The sequence below is a fragment of the Hemiscyllium ocellatum genome, chromosome 2 (assembly GCF_020745735.1).
Source record: "Hemiscyllium ocellatum isolate sHemOce1 chromosome 2, sHemOce1.pat.X.cur, whole genome shotgun sequence".
Lineage (NCBI taxonomy): Eukaryota > Metazoa > Chordata > Chondrichthyes > Orectolobiformes > Hemiscylliidae > Hemiscyllium > Hemiscyllium ocellatum.
Window position 1 is genome coordinate 120,168,006 of NC_083402.1, and position 15,231 is coordinate 120,183,236.

At 39.1% G+C, this 15,231-nt stretch overlaps 1 protein-coding gene across 2 annotated transcripts in view; it reads left to right on the forward strand.

Moving 5' to 3' along the window:
* The window catches only part of LOC132824749 (antiviral innate immune response receptor RIG-I-like), an 83,734-nt gene that overhangs the window by 32,296 nt on the left and 36,207 nt on the right, over positions 1–15,231 (forward strand). For both annotated transcript variants that reach the window (XM_060839453.1, XM_060839462.1), the window contains 3 exons: positions 979–1,160; positions 9,139–9,289; positions 11,860–11,976. In XM_060839453.1, coding sequence (XP_060695436.1) covers positions 979–1,160; positions 9,139–9,289; positions 11,860–11,976 — 450 coding nt within the window. The remainder of the gene's footprint in view (positions 1–978; positions 1,161–9,138; positions 9,290–11,859; positions 11,977–15,231) is intronic.

Here is a 15,231-nt window from a genome sequence, read left to right on the forward strand (position 1 = left end):
AATGCTAACAAATTCAAATAAATGGTTGAAAATATTGGGAGATTCGTGTTTTTATTGATAAGATTTTATTTTTTTCTTTTAATGAATAAATGACAAAACTTGAAACAATACAAAGTAATTATTGTCCAGGATTTGGATTCAAAGACATTGGAATTCTGAAGAAATTGAGCAATGTAGAGATGAAGTGGGATTGTTGGTTGAGATAGAAGATTACCAATGATCTTATTGAATGATAGAGAAGGCTTGAAAAACTGATTTACTTTTTCCTGCTTCTTATCCCATGCTTTTTCCTTGAACTAATTGAGTAATCAAAGGTAAAGCAAATGATTGGCAGATGGGCACACTTTTTTCACAGTAGTATCCTTTTGACTTACGATTGAAGATAAAAATTTGAGCGCTTGATCACACTATTGTTCATTCTGGTTTAACACCAACATGCATTAATAAAACATATTTAATATGGTTAGTAATATATTGGCATTTACGGGCGGCAGAAGGCTTTATTTCTCGGGAGGCAGTTGGTGGCAAGATGGGGAGGTAATAGTCTAGTGGTATTATCGCTGGACTGTTAATCTAGAGATCCAGGTAACATTCTAAGGATGTGGGTTCAAAACGCAGCACAGCAGATTATAGAATTTGAGTTCAATGAAAAATCCAGAATTAAGATTTAATGACCACAGATCCATTTGCAGACAAAAACTGCCTAGTTCACTAATGTCCTTTAGGGAAAAAAACTGCCATCTTTGCCTAATTTGGTCTATGTGTGACTCCCACAGCAATGACTCTTAATTGTTCTCTGGACAATTGGAGGTGAGCAATAAATGCTAGCCTAGCCAGCGGTGCCTTCATCCCATGAATGAATTTTTAAAATGATATGGTGAAACTTTCCTGAATATACCAAACCAGAGTTAGCAATACGTTTTGAAACTAAGATGTATAAGATGTTTCATGTTAATGCTCTGAATATTCTGTTTGCAGATTATACTGGCCTAGAGCAAGCCATTGAAAATGCTGACTTCACTGAAATTGCAAAATTGGAGGAGCCTAAAAAACTCCTGGAGCGCATTTTGCCAACAATTGTTTCCAATATAAAACCATGTGAAGTTATTCATTTTATGCCAACATGCCTTCGACGCAGGGAATGTGAAGAGATTATACAGGTACTTCTGATGATTTGAGAGATGTGGGGAAGCAGTTTGGGACACCAATTCTCCAGGATTGTTCTGCAGTCTCAGAGATTAATAACAATCTTAGAGTCATAGAAGTGTACAGAATGGAAACAGAGCCTTTTGTCCAACACGTCCATGCCGATCAGATATGCTAAATTAATCTAGTCCCAGTTGCCAGCACTTGGCCCGTATCCCTCTAAACCCTTCTTATTTATATACCGATCCAGATGCCTTTTAAATGTTGTAATTGTACCAGCCTCCACCACTTCCTTTGGCAGTTCATTCCATACACACACCACCGTCTGTGTGAAAAAGTTGCCTCTTAGGTCCTTTCTAAATCTTTCCCCCTCACCCTAAACCTATGTCGTCTTTGGCAAGGCAAGTCAAGGCAGGACATATACCCTTCATGGTCAGATCCTGGAGAGTGTTGTTGAACAAAGACCTTGAAGTGCAGGTTCATAGTTCCTTGAAAATATAATCTCAAGAAGATCGAATAGTGAAGAAGGCATTTAGTATGCTTTCCTTTATTGGTCAGAGCATCGAATATATGAGTTGGGAGGTCATGTTGTGGCTGTACAGAACATTGGTTCGGCCACATTTGAAATATTGCGTGCAATTCTGGTCACCCTGCTATAGGAAGGATGTTGTGAAACTTGAAAGGATTCAGAAAAGATAGAGTTCGAGGCTTTGAGCTATAGGGCGAGGCTGAATAGACTGGGGATATTTTCCCTGGAGCATTAGAGGCTGAGGGGTGACCTTAGAGGTTTATAAATTCATGAGGGGCATGGATACGGTAAATAGACAAGATCTTTTCCATGTGTTGGGGATCTTCTGGAGTTCGTGGCGGGTAATATCAAGTGACAAAACAGAACAACAGTTAAAAATTGATTTTTTTTCATTATCTTTGAACATTTCTACAAACGAGGGATTTCTCACTTGCCCCTTATTTTAATATCCCACCATTGTTAGCAGTTGTGTCTTCAGCTGCTTGGGCCCCAAGCTCTGGAATGAACTCCCTGAACTTCTGACTGTCCCACACATTCCTTTTAAAATGGTCCTTGAAACCTAATTTTTGGTCATCTCTGAAATAGTTTAGACATAAGTACCATAGGATGTTTATGCTATGTCAACACAGAAACTTTGGAAGGCCATTTGAACCCTTGAGCCAGTTTCAGCATTCATTCAGTAAATTGGCCCTGTCAAGATTAAGTCTTTGATGAATATTACATAGCTATGATACATAGAACCACCCACAATACTCCAATACTTGGTCTGAAAGCAGCAGTTTGTAGCTGAAACATGATTTCTATTCGCTTGTATTCCATTTCCCCAGATATAAAGGTCAGCATTCCTTTGGGGTTTTTTTCATTAAAATATCATCAAGGGGTAACTAAAATAATCATCTGTTTACCTGAGCCCAGTAGTCTCTGGGGTTCTATTGTTTCTATCTTTTTCACCATTTAGAAATTACCCTGTTGGGTCCTTTTATAGGTCATATTTATTTGCCTATGTTGAGTCTAATTGGCAAAGCATTTGATTTATCACTTTTTGTTAAAATAAAGCTCCTATCTACTCTCCATACAATGCCATATCTCTTTATGTCATTGGTATATTTGAATGTCTGGCTTTTGTCCCATTATAAAAATCATTTATAAATAAATCACTGTTCTTCCGCTCAACTAATTTTATAACCAGATCATAGAATTCCTACGGAATTCTATGGAAGCAGGCATTTCGGCTCATATAGTCCACACCTACCTTCCAAAGAACATCCCAATATAATTCTTTTTCATTCTTTTTGCTAAAATGGACAATTTCACATTTTCATATTAATGTCTATTTGCCAGATCTTTGCCCTCTCACTTAACCTATCTATATCCCTTTTGTAGGTTCCTTATGTCCTCTTCACAACTCACTCTCCTACCTATCTTTCTGCTGTTAGCAAATTTAGCAACCATCCCTTTGGTCTCTTCATCCAAATCATTTTTTTTAAAATTATAAAGAGTTAAGACCCAGTACTGTCCATAATAGCACATCACTTACCACCTTGAAAAACACCCCTATATTTCTACTTGATGCTTCGTGTTAACTAACCAATCTTCTACCTTCACCGAAATGTTACCCCAAACAACATAATCTTTTATTTTCAGTAGTAACCTTTGACATGGAACCGTTTCAAAAGTCTTTTGAAAGCTTAAGCTGGTTCCCTTTTGTCTATAACACATGATGAGGGCATCACTGCCTCGTGCCAGTATTTATTGCCCATCTTTAGTTGCCCAGAGGACACTGCCCAAACAACAGGTAACAATTTAACCAGACATTTATTTTGATTTGTTTCTGATTTGGATGTTGCTGAGCACAATATTGGTGGACTTTCCAGGATGTGCCTTCTCCTGGATACCAGTCTTTGAGTTCTCTTTCTCAGTTTAGTTCTAGAGGGGCTCTTTGGGTGTCGCAAGTCTGCATACCAGCAGCAACTACAATAGCTTGCTGTCCCAGATCCTGACGAAAATTGTAACTGTTTGGCCAAGGCTTGGCTTTGTTTTGAAGTCTCTCTGTTTCTGATATGTCCTGAATTCCCTTGATTAATTTGCTATGGTCCTTTCTTTTATAAATATCTGAAGAAACATCTCCTAACTATTAGTATGTTTTTGTTATCTGGTCTTTGGTTGGTTCCATAACGTGCAGGTCTAAGAAGTTGCCCCAAAAACATTGAATGAATTCCTAATCTAGACCACTGTTACCCATCTGATTTTTCCAATCTAAACGTAAGTTAAAATCTCCTGTGCTAATTGCTGTACCCCTTTAACAACCTCCCATTATTTCTTGATACCCTGTTCAACTTGTGGTAACTGGTATGGGGACCAGAACACCATTCCCATAAGCGACCTCTTGCTTTATTTCTACTTGGATTGCTTTTGATATATCTGTCCCTTCCTGTCCTTGTTCACATTCATTTATGAATTCATTCAGTAATTCACAAATTGATTTATGATTTTGCAGTAGCCTTTGTAAGTCACTTCTGTGTTTTCCTGTGAGATTAAATATTATGGTATCTAACCCACAAGTACATTTGTATAAGTTGATCTGAGTCCTGGAGGAACAACTTTTTCAATTTTCAATTTCTGAATCCTTCAGTAATTGATCTGATATTTTCATGTCTCCTTTCTTTCATTGCCATTTTTGCAATAAGTTTTTTCTTAAAGTTACTGCTTCAGGGAATCTTCTGGAAACATCCATGTTTATTAATATATGCTATTCCTATCCTTGCTTTTAAGTACACCATCTATTAATATCCTGCAAGATGGTTCTTTCAAAACTGGTATTAGAATTAAAGGTGCATATTTAATTAATAGTTGGAGTTAGGTGTGGCGTATCTGGCAAAACTTTAAGACATCTTTATGTAATCCTGGCCAACAAAGGTCTTTTAATGTTTTAGCCTGTATTTTTCTACTACCTAAAGTGACCTGCCATTGGAATTTTGTGAACCAGTCGTAAAATATTTTTACCATGCTCAGATGGAACTACTAATTGATGGTACACTGCCCATTCCTCATTTCCTCCTTCGTCTTTGCATTTCAAGGATTAACACTGTGTAGTATTAGTTCTGATTCAATTCCAATGTATGGAATAATTCTTTTGATTGAGCATTTGTTTGTTTCATTTCTGTGGAAGAAGATGGGCTAAACATGACAATCTCATTCTCGTTAATCTATCATCCGTTTTATTGAATTTTTCAAAAATTCCAATCACTGAATTTCCAAGTCTTTTTTTTTGTTGTCACCTCTTCTTCCTGTCTAATTTTATGGGCCTGATATCTGGTCACAACACAGTCACAAGGTATTCCAAGATGCTTGTAGCTTCTCATGTACTTTTACTTCTGTTGTTTGCTCAACAAAGGCTGGAAAAAGAGGAGGGAGTGATTGCTAATCAGAGAATGCATCACAGCTACAGAAACGAAGGTTGTTGAGGAAGGTTTGTCTACTGAGTCAGTATGGGTGGAAGTTAGGAACAGCAAGGGAGCAGCCACCTCTTCGAGGGTTTTCTACATACCCCCTAATAGCAGGAGAGATTGAAGAACTCATAGACCGGCAGATTTTGGAAAAATGCAGATGTAGCAGGGTTGTTATTATGGGTGATTTCAACTTTTCCAATATTGACTGGAACCTCCTTAGAGCACATGGTTTGGATGGAACTATTCTTGTCAGATGTGTTCAGGAGGGTTTCCTTACTCACTACGCAGACAGGCTGAAGAGGGGAGAGGCCATTTTGGAGTTGGTGCTCGGCAATGAGCTAGGACAGATGTCAGATCTCACGATGGGAGAGCACTTTGGTGACAGTGATTACAACTGCCTCACATTTACCATAGCCTTGGAGAGGGAAAGGAGTAGTTACCAAGGGAAGATACTTAATTGAGGAAAAGGAAATTATGACGCTATCAGACAGGAGTTGGGAAGTACAGTCTGGGAGCAATTGTTCCACAGAACAGGCACAGCAGACACGTGGAGACTTTTGAAGGAGCAGTTGCTGTGAGTGATGCATTAATTTGTTCCTCTGAGACAGGTAAGAAGGGGTAAGATTAAGGAACCTTGGATGACGAGAACAGAGGAGCTTCTTGTCAAAGGGAAGAAAGCAGCTTACGTAAGGTGAGGAAGCAAGGATCTAACACAGCTTTAGAGGATTACAGGCTTGCTAGAAAGGAGCTCAGAAATGGATGGAGGAGAGCCAGGAGGGGCTACGATAAAGGCTTGGCAAGAAGGATTAGGGAGAACCCAAACGCATTTGACTCACATGAGGAATAAGAGAATGATCAGGGAGAAGGTAGGGCCGATCAGGGATAGTGTAGGGAACTTGTGCGTGGAGTCTGAGAAGATAGGAGAAGCCCTAAATGAGTTTTTTGCTTCTGTTTTCACTAAGGAAAGGGAACTTGTTGTGAATGAGAACTTTGAGAAGCTGGGATACAGGCTTGAACAGATCAAGATTGATGAAATTGATGTGCTAGAAATTTTGGCAGACATTAAGATTGATAAGTCCCCAGGGCCAGATAAAATTTATCTTTGGCTGCTCCGGGAACGAGAAGGGAGGTTGCTAAGCTACTGGTAAAGATCTTTGCTTCCTCACTTTCCATGGGAGTCGTACCAGAGGATTGGAAAGAGGCAAATGTTATTCCTCTTTGAAAGAAGGGTAATAGAGAAATCCCTGGCAGTTATAGACCAGTCAGTCTTACATCTGTGGTCAGCAAAGTTTTGGAAAGAATTCTGAGGAATAGGATTTATGACTATTTGGAAAAACATAGGGTGATTAAAGGCAGTCAGCATGGCTTTGTGAGGGGCAGGTCATGCCTCACAAATCTTAGAGTTCTTTGAGGAGGTGACAAGACAGGTGGTCGAAGGTTGAGCAGTGGATGTGGTGTATGTGGACTTCAGCAGAGCACTTGATAAGGTTCCTCATGGTAGGCTCATTCATAAAGTCAGGAGGTATGGGATACAGGGAGATTTGGCTATCTGGATTCAGAATTGGTTGGCTGACAGAAAGGACAGAGTGATGTAGATGGAAAGTATTCTGCCTGGAGGTCAGGGCTCTGCTCTTGGGCCTCTGCTCTTTGTAGTTCTTATAAATGATTTGGATGTGGAGGTTGTGGTGGGTTAGTAAATTTACTGATGACACAAAGGTTGGAGATGTCGTCGATAGTATCGAGGGCTATTGCAGGCTGCAGCGTGGCATTGACAGGATGCAGAGCTGGGCTGAGAAATGGCAGATGGAGTTCAACCTGGATAAATGCAAAGTTATGCATTTTGGAAGGTTGAACTCGAATACTGAATATAGGATTAAAGACAGGATTCTTGGCAGCGTGGAGGATCAGAGGGATCTTGGTGTTCAAGTACATAGATCCCTCAAAGTTGCCACCCAAGTAGATAGGGTTGTTAAGAAAGCATATGATGTTTTGGCTTTCATTACAGGGGGATTGAGTTTAAGAGTCACAACATTTTGCTACAGCTCTACAAATCCCTGGTGAGGCCACACTTGGAATATTGTGTCCAGTTCTGGTCGCCCTACTATAGGAAAGATACAGAGGCTTTGGAGAGGGTGCAAAGATGGTTTACCAGAATGTTGCCTGGACTGGAGGGCTTGCTTTATGAAGAGAGGTTGACTAAGTTTGGACTCTTCTCTCTGGAGAGGAGGAGGAAGAGAGGTGACCTGTTAGAGGTATACAAGGTAATGAGAGGTATAGATAGAGTCAATAGACAGATACTTTTCCCCAGGCAGGATTGACTGGCACGAGGGGTCATAGTTTTATGATATTATGAGAAAGGTATAGAGGGGACATCAGAGGAAGATTCTTTACACAGAGTTGTGAATGCATGGAATGCATTGCCATTGGTGGTGGTGGAAGCAGAGTCATTAGGGACATTCAGGCGATTGTTAGAACATGCACATGGATCGCAGTGAATTGTGGGGTGTGTAGGTTAAGTTATTTTATTTTTGATTAGGATTAATCCTCGGCACAACATCGTGGACCAAAGGGTCTGTTCTGTGCTGTAGTTTTCTATGTTTTGTGTAACCGTCCTTGGTGAGGCCAAACATTTTGAAATTACCAGGTCACTTTCCAGGATAAAATCAGTTCTTTCAAGAATTTGTTATTCTCTAACTACAACTTCTCCATTTGCTAAGTTACTCTTTAATCCAACTTTGCATCAGGGGACTGGATTGTAACCTCCATGCATATCTCCAATAAATACTTTCTCCTGACTTCTCTGGAATGCAAATGGTAACATCAGCCTGCATCACTGGCTGGCTTGCTCCAATGTCTCTCATACATCTTATATTAGTTTACCTCCTTAATTTGACAAGTAAGGAAACACCTCCCCTTCAGAGATGAAATATTCAGAACCTTCATTGGTCTGACTTCCTATCAATATTTGAAGAATTTTCATGACTCTCCGAAGCGAATTCTCTCTTCTCGGTGCATTGTAAGGAAACAAATTCTCTTTGTACTGCTGCTACAGTTTTAATGTCGATTCCCTTGCCCAATATCTGCTTTTTGGAAAATTCCCTAAATGTTACAACTGCTTCAATTGACCTGCTGTTTAACTTGGCAATTAGCTTTACTGCATCAAGTCATAGTCCAATGGAGACATGCTATTTTCTTTATATCACATTCTAGTCTTTCTCCTTTTATTAAATTTGCATCCTTTTGTTTGTTCCCAAAAACAAAAATCACTTGTCTCTGTAGAGTTTCTATCCCTGCAGTTTCCCACGTGACCATTAGTCTATGAGAGATCATAGGTATCTGCTGCTTCTCTGATCTTTGATATTTGGTGTTCATCTAAATAAATATTTAACTTTTACAGGAATGTTATTTCGGAGTTCTGTATTAAGTGTGAAATTTTCTATAACTTCGCTGATCAGTACCACTGGTCTCTCAGCATTTAATTTTCTCTTGCAAATCTTATAAATGCTTAAGTTTCTTGCTTGTAGTTCGAAATTTTAATTGACGTGCTTCAGGAGCAAATTCATGAATATTGTTTATTTTATAGTTCCATAATCTGCAGCAAACATAGAATGCCAAAGAAACTCAGCAAATTTACCAATGACACGAGTGTGGGAAGTATGGCAAATTCTAATAGCTCTGAGAAATTGCTAGAGATATGGGAAGATCAGGTGGATAGGTGATTAATGAAATTCTACATAAAAGAATGTGAAATTGCACATTTTGAAATTAATAGAAGTAGTCCATCAACAATAAACAAAATGAAAGGAACGTGGCAGGCAGATGAAAAAGTCACCAGTTGAGGTGGCTACAGAAGTAGAGAACGACATTTCTTACAAAAAAAAACAGAAGAGCTCTCACCTGTCCAGTGATACTCCCAATTATTGTAACCTCCCTCAACCCCAAGACTCTTCTAACACCCACTCTCAGTGACCAAGCTAAAATCAAAAATACTGAAATTCTCAACCTTTTGCACAGATTTCCCAGCGCAAAGGTTCCACAGCTGGAGCAGAGAAACTACTTGATTGTTTACAAAGGTCTGACAAACAAAGCTTTTTAAAGGAATTTCAACTGGCGTTGGAGAGGTGCAACTGTAATGCAGTGACCTTGCTCTTGTCTCCAGATTCAGGTAAAAGTAATGATACATTATAAATCCTTGTCATATGTAATCAGTAGCTGATAAGTAAGCCATGAATAATTTTGGAATATAACATTTTTATTTTTTAAATTTCCTTAATTGTATTAGCCTGTAAAGTAATTGAACTAATATTTGATAGGGCAGATCATGAGAAACTATTTAATCTGTTGAGAGAGCAATGCTAATGGTATGGAGAAATCCAGCACAAATTGGCATGGATCATGACTTTAGAATTAAAGCCAGTCCATTCAGGATTGCTTCCAGGAAGTACATTTTCCAACTGCCAAAACGACATTGAGGCTGCAAATCAGGTCAAAATATCAAAAATAAGATTCAAAGACTTTTTGTTTGGTAAGGATATTCAAGGGGGTTGGCTACCTCAGTTGACTTGATGGCTACAGTGTGCTGCTAACAGCATGGCTTCAATCCCTGCGGAGACTGAGCGCGTCTTTCCTCAACTTGCACCACAGTGTACAAGCCATGATTAAGCTATCATTACACAATGAGGTTGCTACCTGGGGAGAGAGAAGGGTATTTAAGGTTACATAAACAAGTCAGGAAGAAGTAATCCAGACATAGATTGACGAAGTGTTCTAATTGACTGGTGTAACAGATTTAAGGACCTGAATGGCCTACTCCTTTCCAACGTTCCTCATGAACCTGCAATCTAAATAGTGTTTTACTTAAATTCTAGGTTCATATACAAATTACTTGGCAATCTTACTCCCACATTATTTGAAATGGATTACCACACTGAAAGTAACTGGGGGTGACATTTGCAGTGGGAACAGATCTCGATGTTAATGTAATATCAGTGAAAGAAAAGTCACTGGAAAGTTTTGGAAATCACTGCACAGCAAGCCACTAACCAGTTTGAGCAGCTTTGTAGGAGGAAAAAATCCATTTGCTTCAGGGCATGTATTTGGTTAAATACTAAATTTCCCAAGGTAACTAGGCTAACTCAATACAATTTTTAAAACAAAATGTAGTATTAAAAAGCAGGTGGCAGTAATGATGACCATGTAACTGCTGGATACTTGTTAAATTTCATCTGTTTTACTAAAGTTCTTGAGTGAATGATATCTGACATCCTTATCTGGTGTCATTTACATGTCACTGTAGACCCACAGCAATGTGTTTGATGCTTAACTGCACTAGCAATGGTCTAGCAATGTATACTGTAATATTCAAGATGCACTGGCTCAATAGTTAGCACTGCTGCCTCACAGCGCAATGGGCCTAGGTTTGATTCCAGCCTCTGGCTACTGTCTGTGTAGAGTTTGCACGTTTTGCCTGTGTCTGAGTGGGTTTCCTCTGGATACTCAAGTTTCCTCCCACAGTCCAAAGATATGCAGGTTAGGTGAATTGGCCATGCTAAATTGCCCATAGTGTTCAGGGATGTATAAGTCAGGTGCATTAGTCATGGGAAAATGTTAACAAAAAGGGTAGGGGAATGGGTCTGAGTGGGATACTCTTCGGAGGATTGGTGTGGACTTGTTGAGCCAAATGGCCTGTTTTCACGCTGTGTAGGGATTCTATGATTCACCATCACCTTTCAGGACAATTAGAGATGGGCAACAAATGCTCACCCTCCCAGTGATACCCACATTTCATGCATGAAAAATGCACTCCATCAGTTTGATTTGAATTTTTCATTTTTTTGCATAGATAGGAACGCCCCAAGGCACCGCACAAAGAGATGACAATCACTGGGGCAAAAGAAAATCTATTAAGTTGTTTTGGCATCAAGTTGATTTTAAAGAGGTAAAAATAAAAAGCTGTGTGAAGGGTTACTGAAATTCTCAGAATGATTTTGGAGTGATGGAAGTTTTGGTAGAAGAGGCTCATTGACACTTCATGTAATTAAGTCAGATCTGTTGTTGAATGGTAAACAGGTTTTGCTGCAGATGCGTTCAATTCTGTAAACTCTTGAACTTGGCTTTACTAGTGGAAGTGACCAGGATTTCAGATGATATTGGTGTTTTGAAGCAATCAGAAAGATGAGGGAACTATTCAGCAAATTGAGATATTTTGATCAATGTAGGGTCAAAGGTTAGTTGTTGGGAGACTTAAAGTGCTCAGGAGATGGTTTTAGGGGAGTGTTTCATCCATGCCCAGATGCCAGGGAGGGGGGAGGGAGAGAATGGGTGGCAAGCGTTAACAAGGAATTGAATCCTTGCTGGTTATGTGGGTGTCCATAGAAGATGATTGAGAGGGTGGATATGAATGTTGATTGGGAGAGTATATAAAGAGGAAGGCATTTAAAACAGACAGGAGGGAACTGAGTTCAGAACTCGGGAGGTTTAATGCAGAATGATAGTTGGGGGATGCATCTTGTGCTGGTGGATAATATGTTTTATTAAAGGACAAAAATTTGCGATGTCAAAGGAGAAGAAAGTACCAGAAATGTCCTAGAAATGACCTCCAGAAATATATTGCTACTGAAGGCCACACCAGCAGCATCATGCCTAATTTGGAGTGTATATCCAGGTTACATAGCTTTGCTAAGTCTTGAACTTGAGCTGTAAAATAGTTGTTTGCTCCTCATCTCTTTTCCATAGTTGAGATGAAAACAATTGAAGAAAACAGTAGCAACTCTATGACCAATGATGTGGAAATGCATTATTCAGAAGAGGCAGAAAGCATGAACACTTCTAGTGCACCAGTCAGCAATACAGGTAAGCATGAACAATACTTCTGTCACTTTGGCTACACATGCTAAATGATTTATTTCCTATCAAGAGCTTTCCCCTCAACTCCTCCACTTCCACTCCCCCATCTCTTTTTTGTGGGCGGCACAGTGGCACAGTGGCACAGTGGTTAGCACTGTTGCCTCACAGTGCCAGAGACCCGGGTTCAATTCCCGCCTCAGGCGACTGACTGTGTGGAGTTTGCACGTTCTCCCCGTGTCTGTGTGGGTTTCCTCCCGGTGCTCCAGTTTCCTCCCACAGTCCAAAGATGTGCGGGTTAGGTGAATTGGCCATGCTAAATTGCACGTAGTGTTAGGTAAGGGGTAAATGTATGGGTGGGTTGCGCTTCGGTGGGTCGGTGTGGACTTGTTGGGCTGAAGGGCCTGTTTCTACACTGGAAATAATCTAATCACTTTTGGTTTTGCTATTTGGAATTTTTCAGTGATTGATTTGTCGACTATCCTGTAATTAATGCTATCTAGCTGTGTAACATGTGGTTAACCTCATGGTGTCATCTGGTGAAAGTAGTTAAGCACATAATTAAGACCAGAAAAGTCAATGTATTCTCTTGAGCTTGTACCACCATTCTATCAGATCATACTGATCTGTGACTTGACTTCATACATCTGCCTTTGCCCCACAACCATTAAAATGTGTGGCTAACAAAAATCAAACTGATTTTAAATGATGTACTGATCCAACATTAATTGTCATTTAAGAAGAGTTCCAAGCACCTACCTTTTTGTATGAAGAAATGGTTCATAATTTCACTCCTCTGAAAGGTCTGGTTCTAGTTTTTACTCTGGATTGCATAGATCCAAATCCCTTGCATTAGTGAAATTAATTTATCTCTGTATACCTTATTTCAAAACACATTTTAATTCTTTCATAGTTTGTGAGCATCCCTGGCTCAGTCAACAATTTTACCCAACATTAAGTGCCATTGTGAAGATGGTTGTGAGCCTTATTCTTGAACCACTGCAGACCATTTGGTGTAGATACATCTAGTACGCTGTTTGGAAGGGATCGTTGCCTCTTAAGCTTTTATTCCATCAATTTAGAAAGTTGTTTGGTATAATTTCATCCTCTCATTTAACCATAGGAGCCCAGGTATCATTTTGATTAACTTCCATACGCTGCCCTCCATCCAAGGCTTCCTACAATATGATACCAGAACCGGTTACAGTACTGCAAATATGGACTAACTAGAGCTTTACATAGTTGAAAGATAACTTCTAGCCTGTTTATTTGTGTAGATATTGTCATGCGCTTTTTTGATCTTATGTACACAAATGACAGGACAGGAACCATCCATTTAGATTGTCTCCTCTAATTATAATTGTCTTGTACACTTTAACGTAATCACTCTTCATCACACTGGAGCCATGAGTACAGAACCAAGGGAGTTATGATGAACCTTTTTATAAAACTGATTTGGCCTCAAGAATATTATGTCCAATTCTGCGCAACATAACATAGGAAGATGCAAAGGCATTGTATAGGGAAAGTAAAGATTTACAAGCATGGTGCAAGGGCTGTGTAATTTCAGTCACATGAATAGATTGAAGAAATTTGGTTTAATTCCTTTAGACAGATTGAGGAGGGATTTGATAGAGGTCTTTATTCTCTTAACTTGCCTGAACAGAGCAGATAGGGAGAAACATGTACCCATTGGGAATCAGAAGACATCAGTTTAAGGTGAATGGTAAAAGAACCAAAGGTGACATGAGAAAACACAGCATGTAGTCAGAATCTGGAATGCATCAGCTCAGAGTGTGGTGGTGTCTGTTGTCACAAATTCAAAGCTCGGAACTAAATATTAAGGGATATGTAACTTTTTGAAAGGATAGGTACAAAGGACAGTTGGTATCGCTACATTAGTCTAAAGTGAAATAAGTACAAGAGCCAGAAATGATTTGTTTCTGAAGATGTAGAATCAATGTGGATGGAGGTAAGAAATAATAACAGGAAGGAGACACTGATGGTAGTCTAACAATCCCCTAGCAGTAGCTATACTGTTGGACAGAGGATAAATCAGGCGATAAGGAGGGCATATTAAAAAAAAAGTACATTAATCATGGGTGATATTAATCTTCTTGCAGATTAGAAACTGAAGTTCATACAGGTAGCCATGAGGAAAAATTTATAGTATGTTCAAGCCAGCTTCCTAGAACATAATGTTGTTGATCCATCCAGATATTAGACTATAACAAAAGATGCTGGAGAAACTCAGCAGGTCTGACACCATCTGTAAAGAGAAAAACAGTTAATGTTTTGAGTCGGTGACCCTTCATCAAAACTGGCATCAGTTTTGGATTTTTTTTTATTTTGAATCTGGTAATGAGGGAGGTTTAATAAACAATCTCAGAGTAAAGGATCTCAAGGAAACAGTGGCCATACTATGTTGGATTTAGCATTCTGTTTGGATGTGAGAAACCTGGGTTGGAAACAGGTGTGCTCAAACTTTAATATCAGTAATTACAAGTATTGACAACAGAGTTGAGAGAAGTGGACTGAGAGTTCTTTTTTATCGGAAAAGATGGCTGAAGAAAAACAACTTTTAAGAAATTAGTTCAGGACTCAGGGCAAAGATACATCTTAGTGAGGCAGAAGGATTTTAGAAAGACAATAAGCCAACCATGGTATACTAAAGAAGTTAGGACTGTGTCAGATTGTAAGAAAAACAAGTGACACAGATTAGTGGTAAGACAGAGTATTTTAAAAGCAACAAAAAAAATGACTCATTTAAATTAATAGAGGGACTTTGAGGGTAAACTTGCAAGTAATATAAAAATAGATAATAAAAGCTTCTCTCAATAAAGAGAGAGGCAAAAGTAAACACAGATTCCTCGGAGAATGAGGCCAAAAACAAAACTGGAGAACCAGAAACTGACACAGAAGTTAAATAAATAATGAACATGACTAATAGCATTCCAAAAATACTAAATTTTCAAAAGGACAAAAAGGAGAGAGGAACTATCTACAAAAATTATCACTAGAGGAAAGGTACTAGGAAAGTTAATGGTTCTAAAGGCCAATAAGTCCCCTGAGGCTGAGGGGTTGCATCTTGGGATACTAAAGCCCTATAGATATAGTGGATGCACTGGGAGTAATCTTCCAAGACTACTTAGATTGTGGTAAAGGCCCAAAGGATTGGAAAACTACAATGTGACATCTTTATTTAAAATGTCAAGGAGCCAAAGCGATAACGATAGGCTGTTGACTTATTGGGAAAATGTTAAA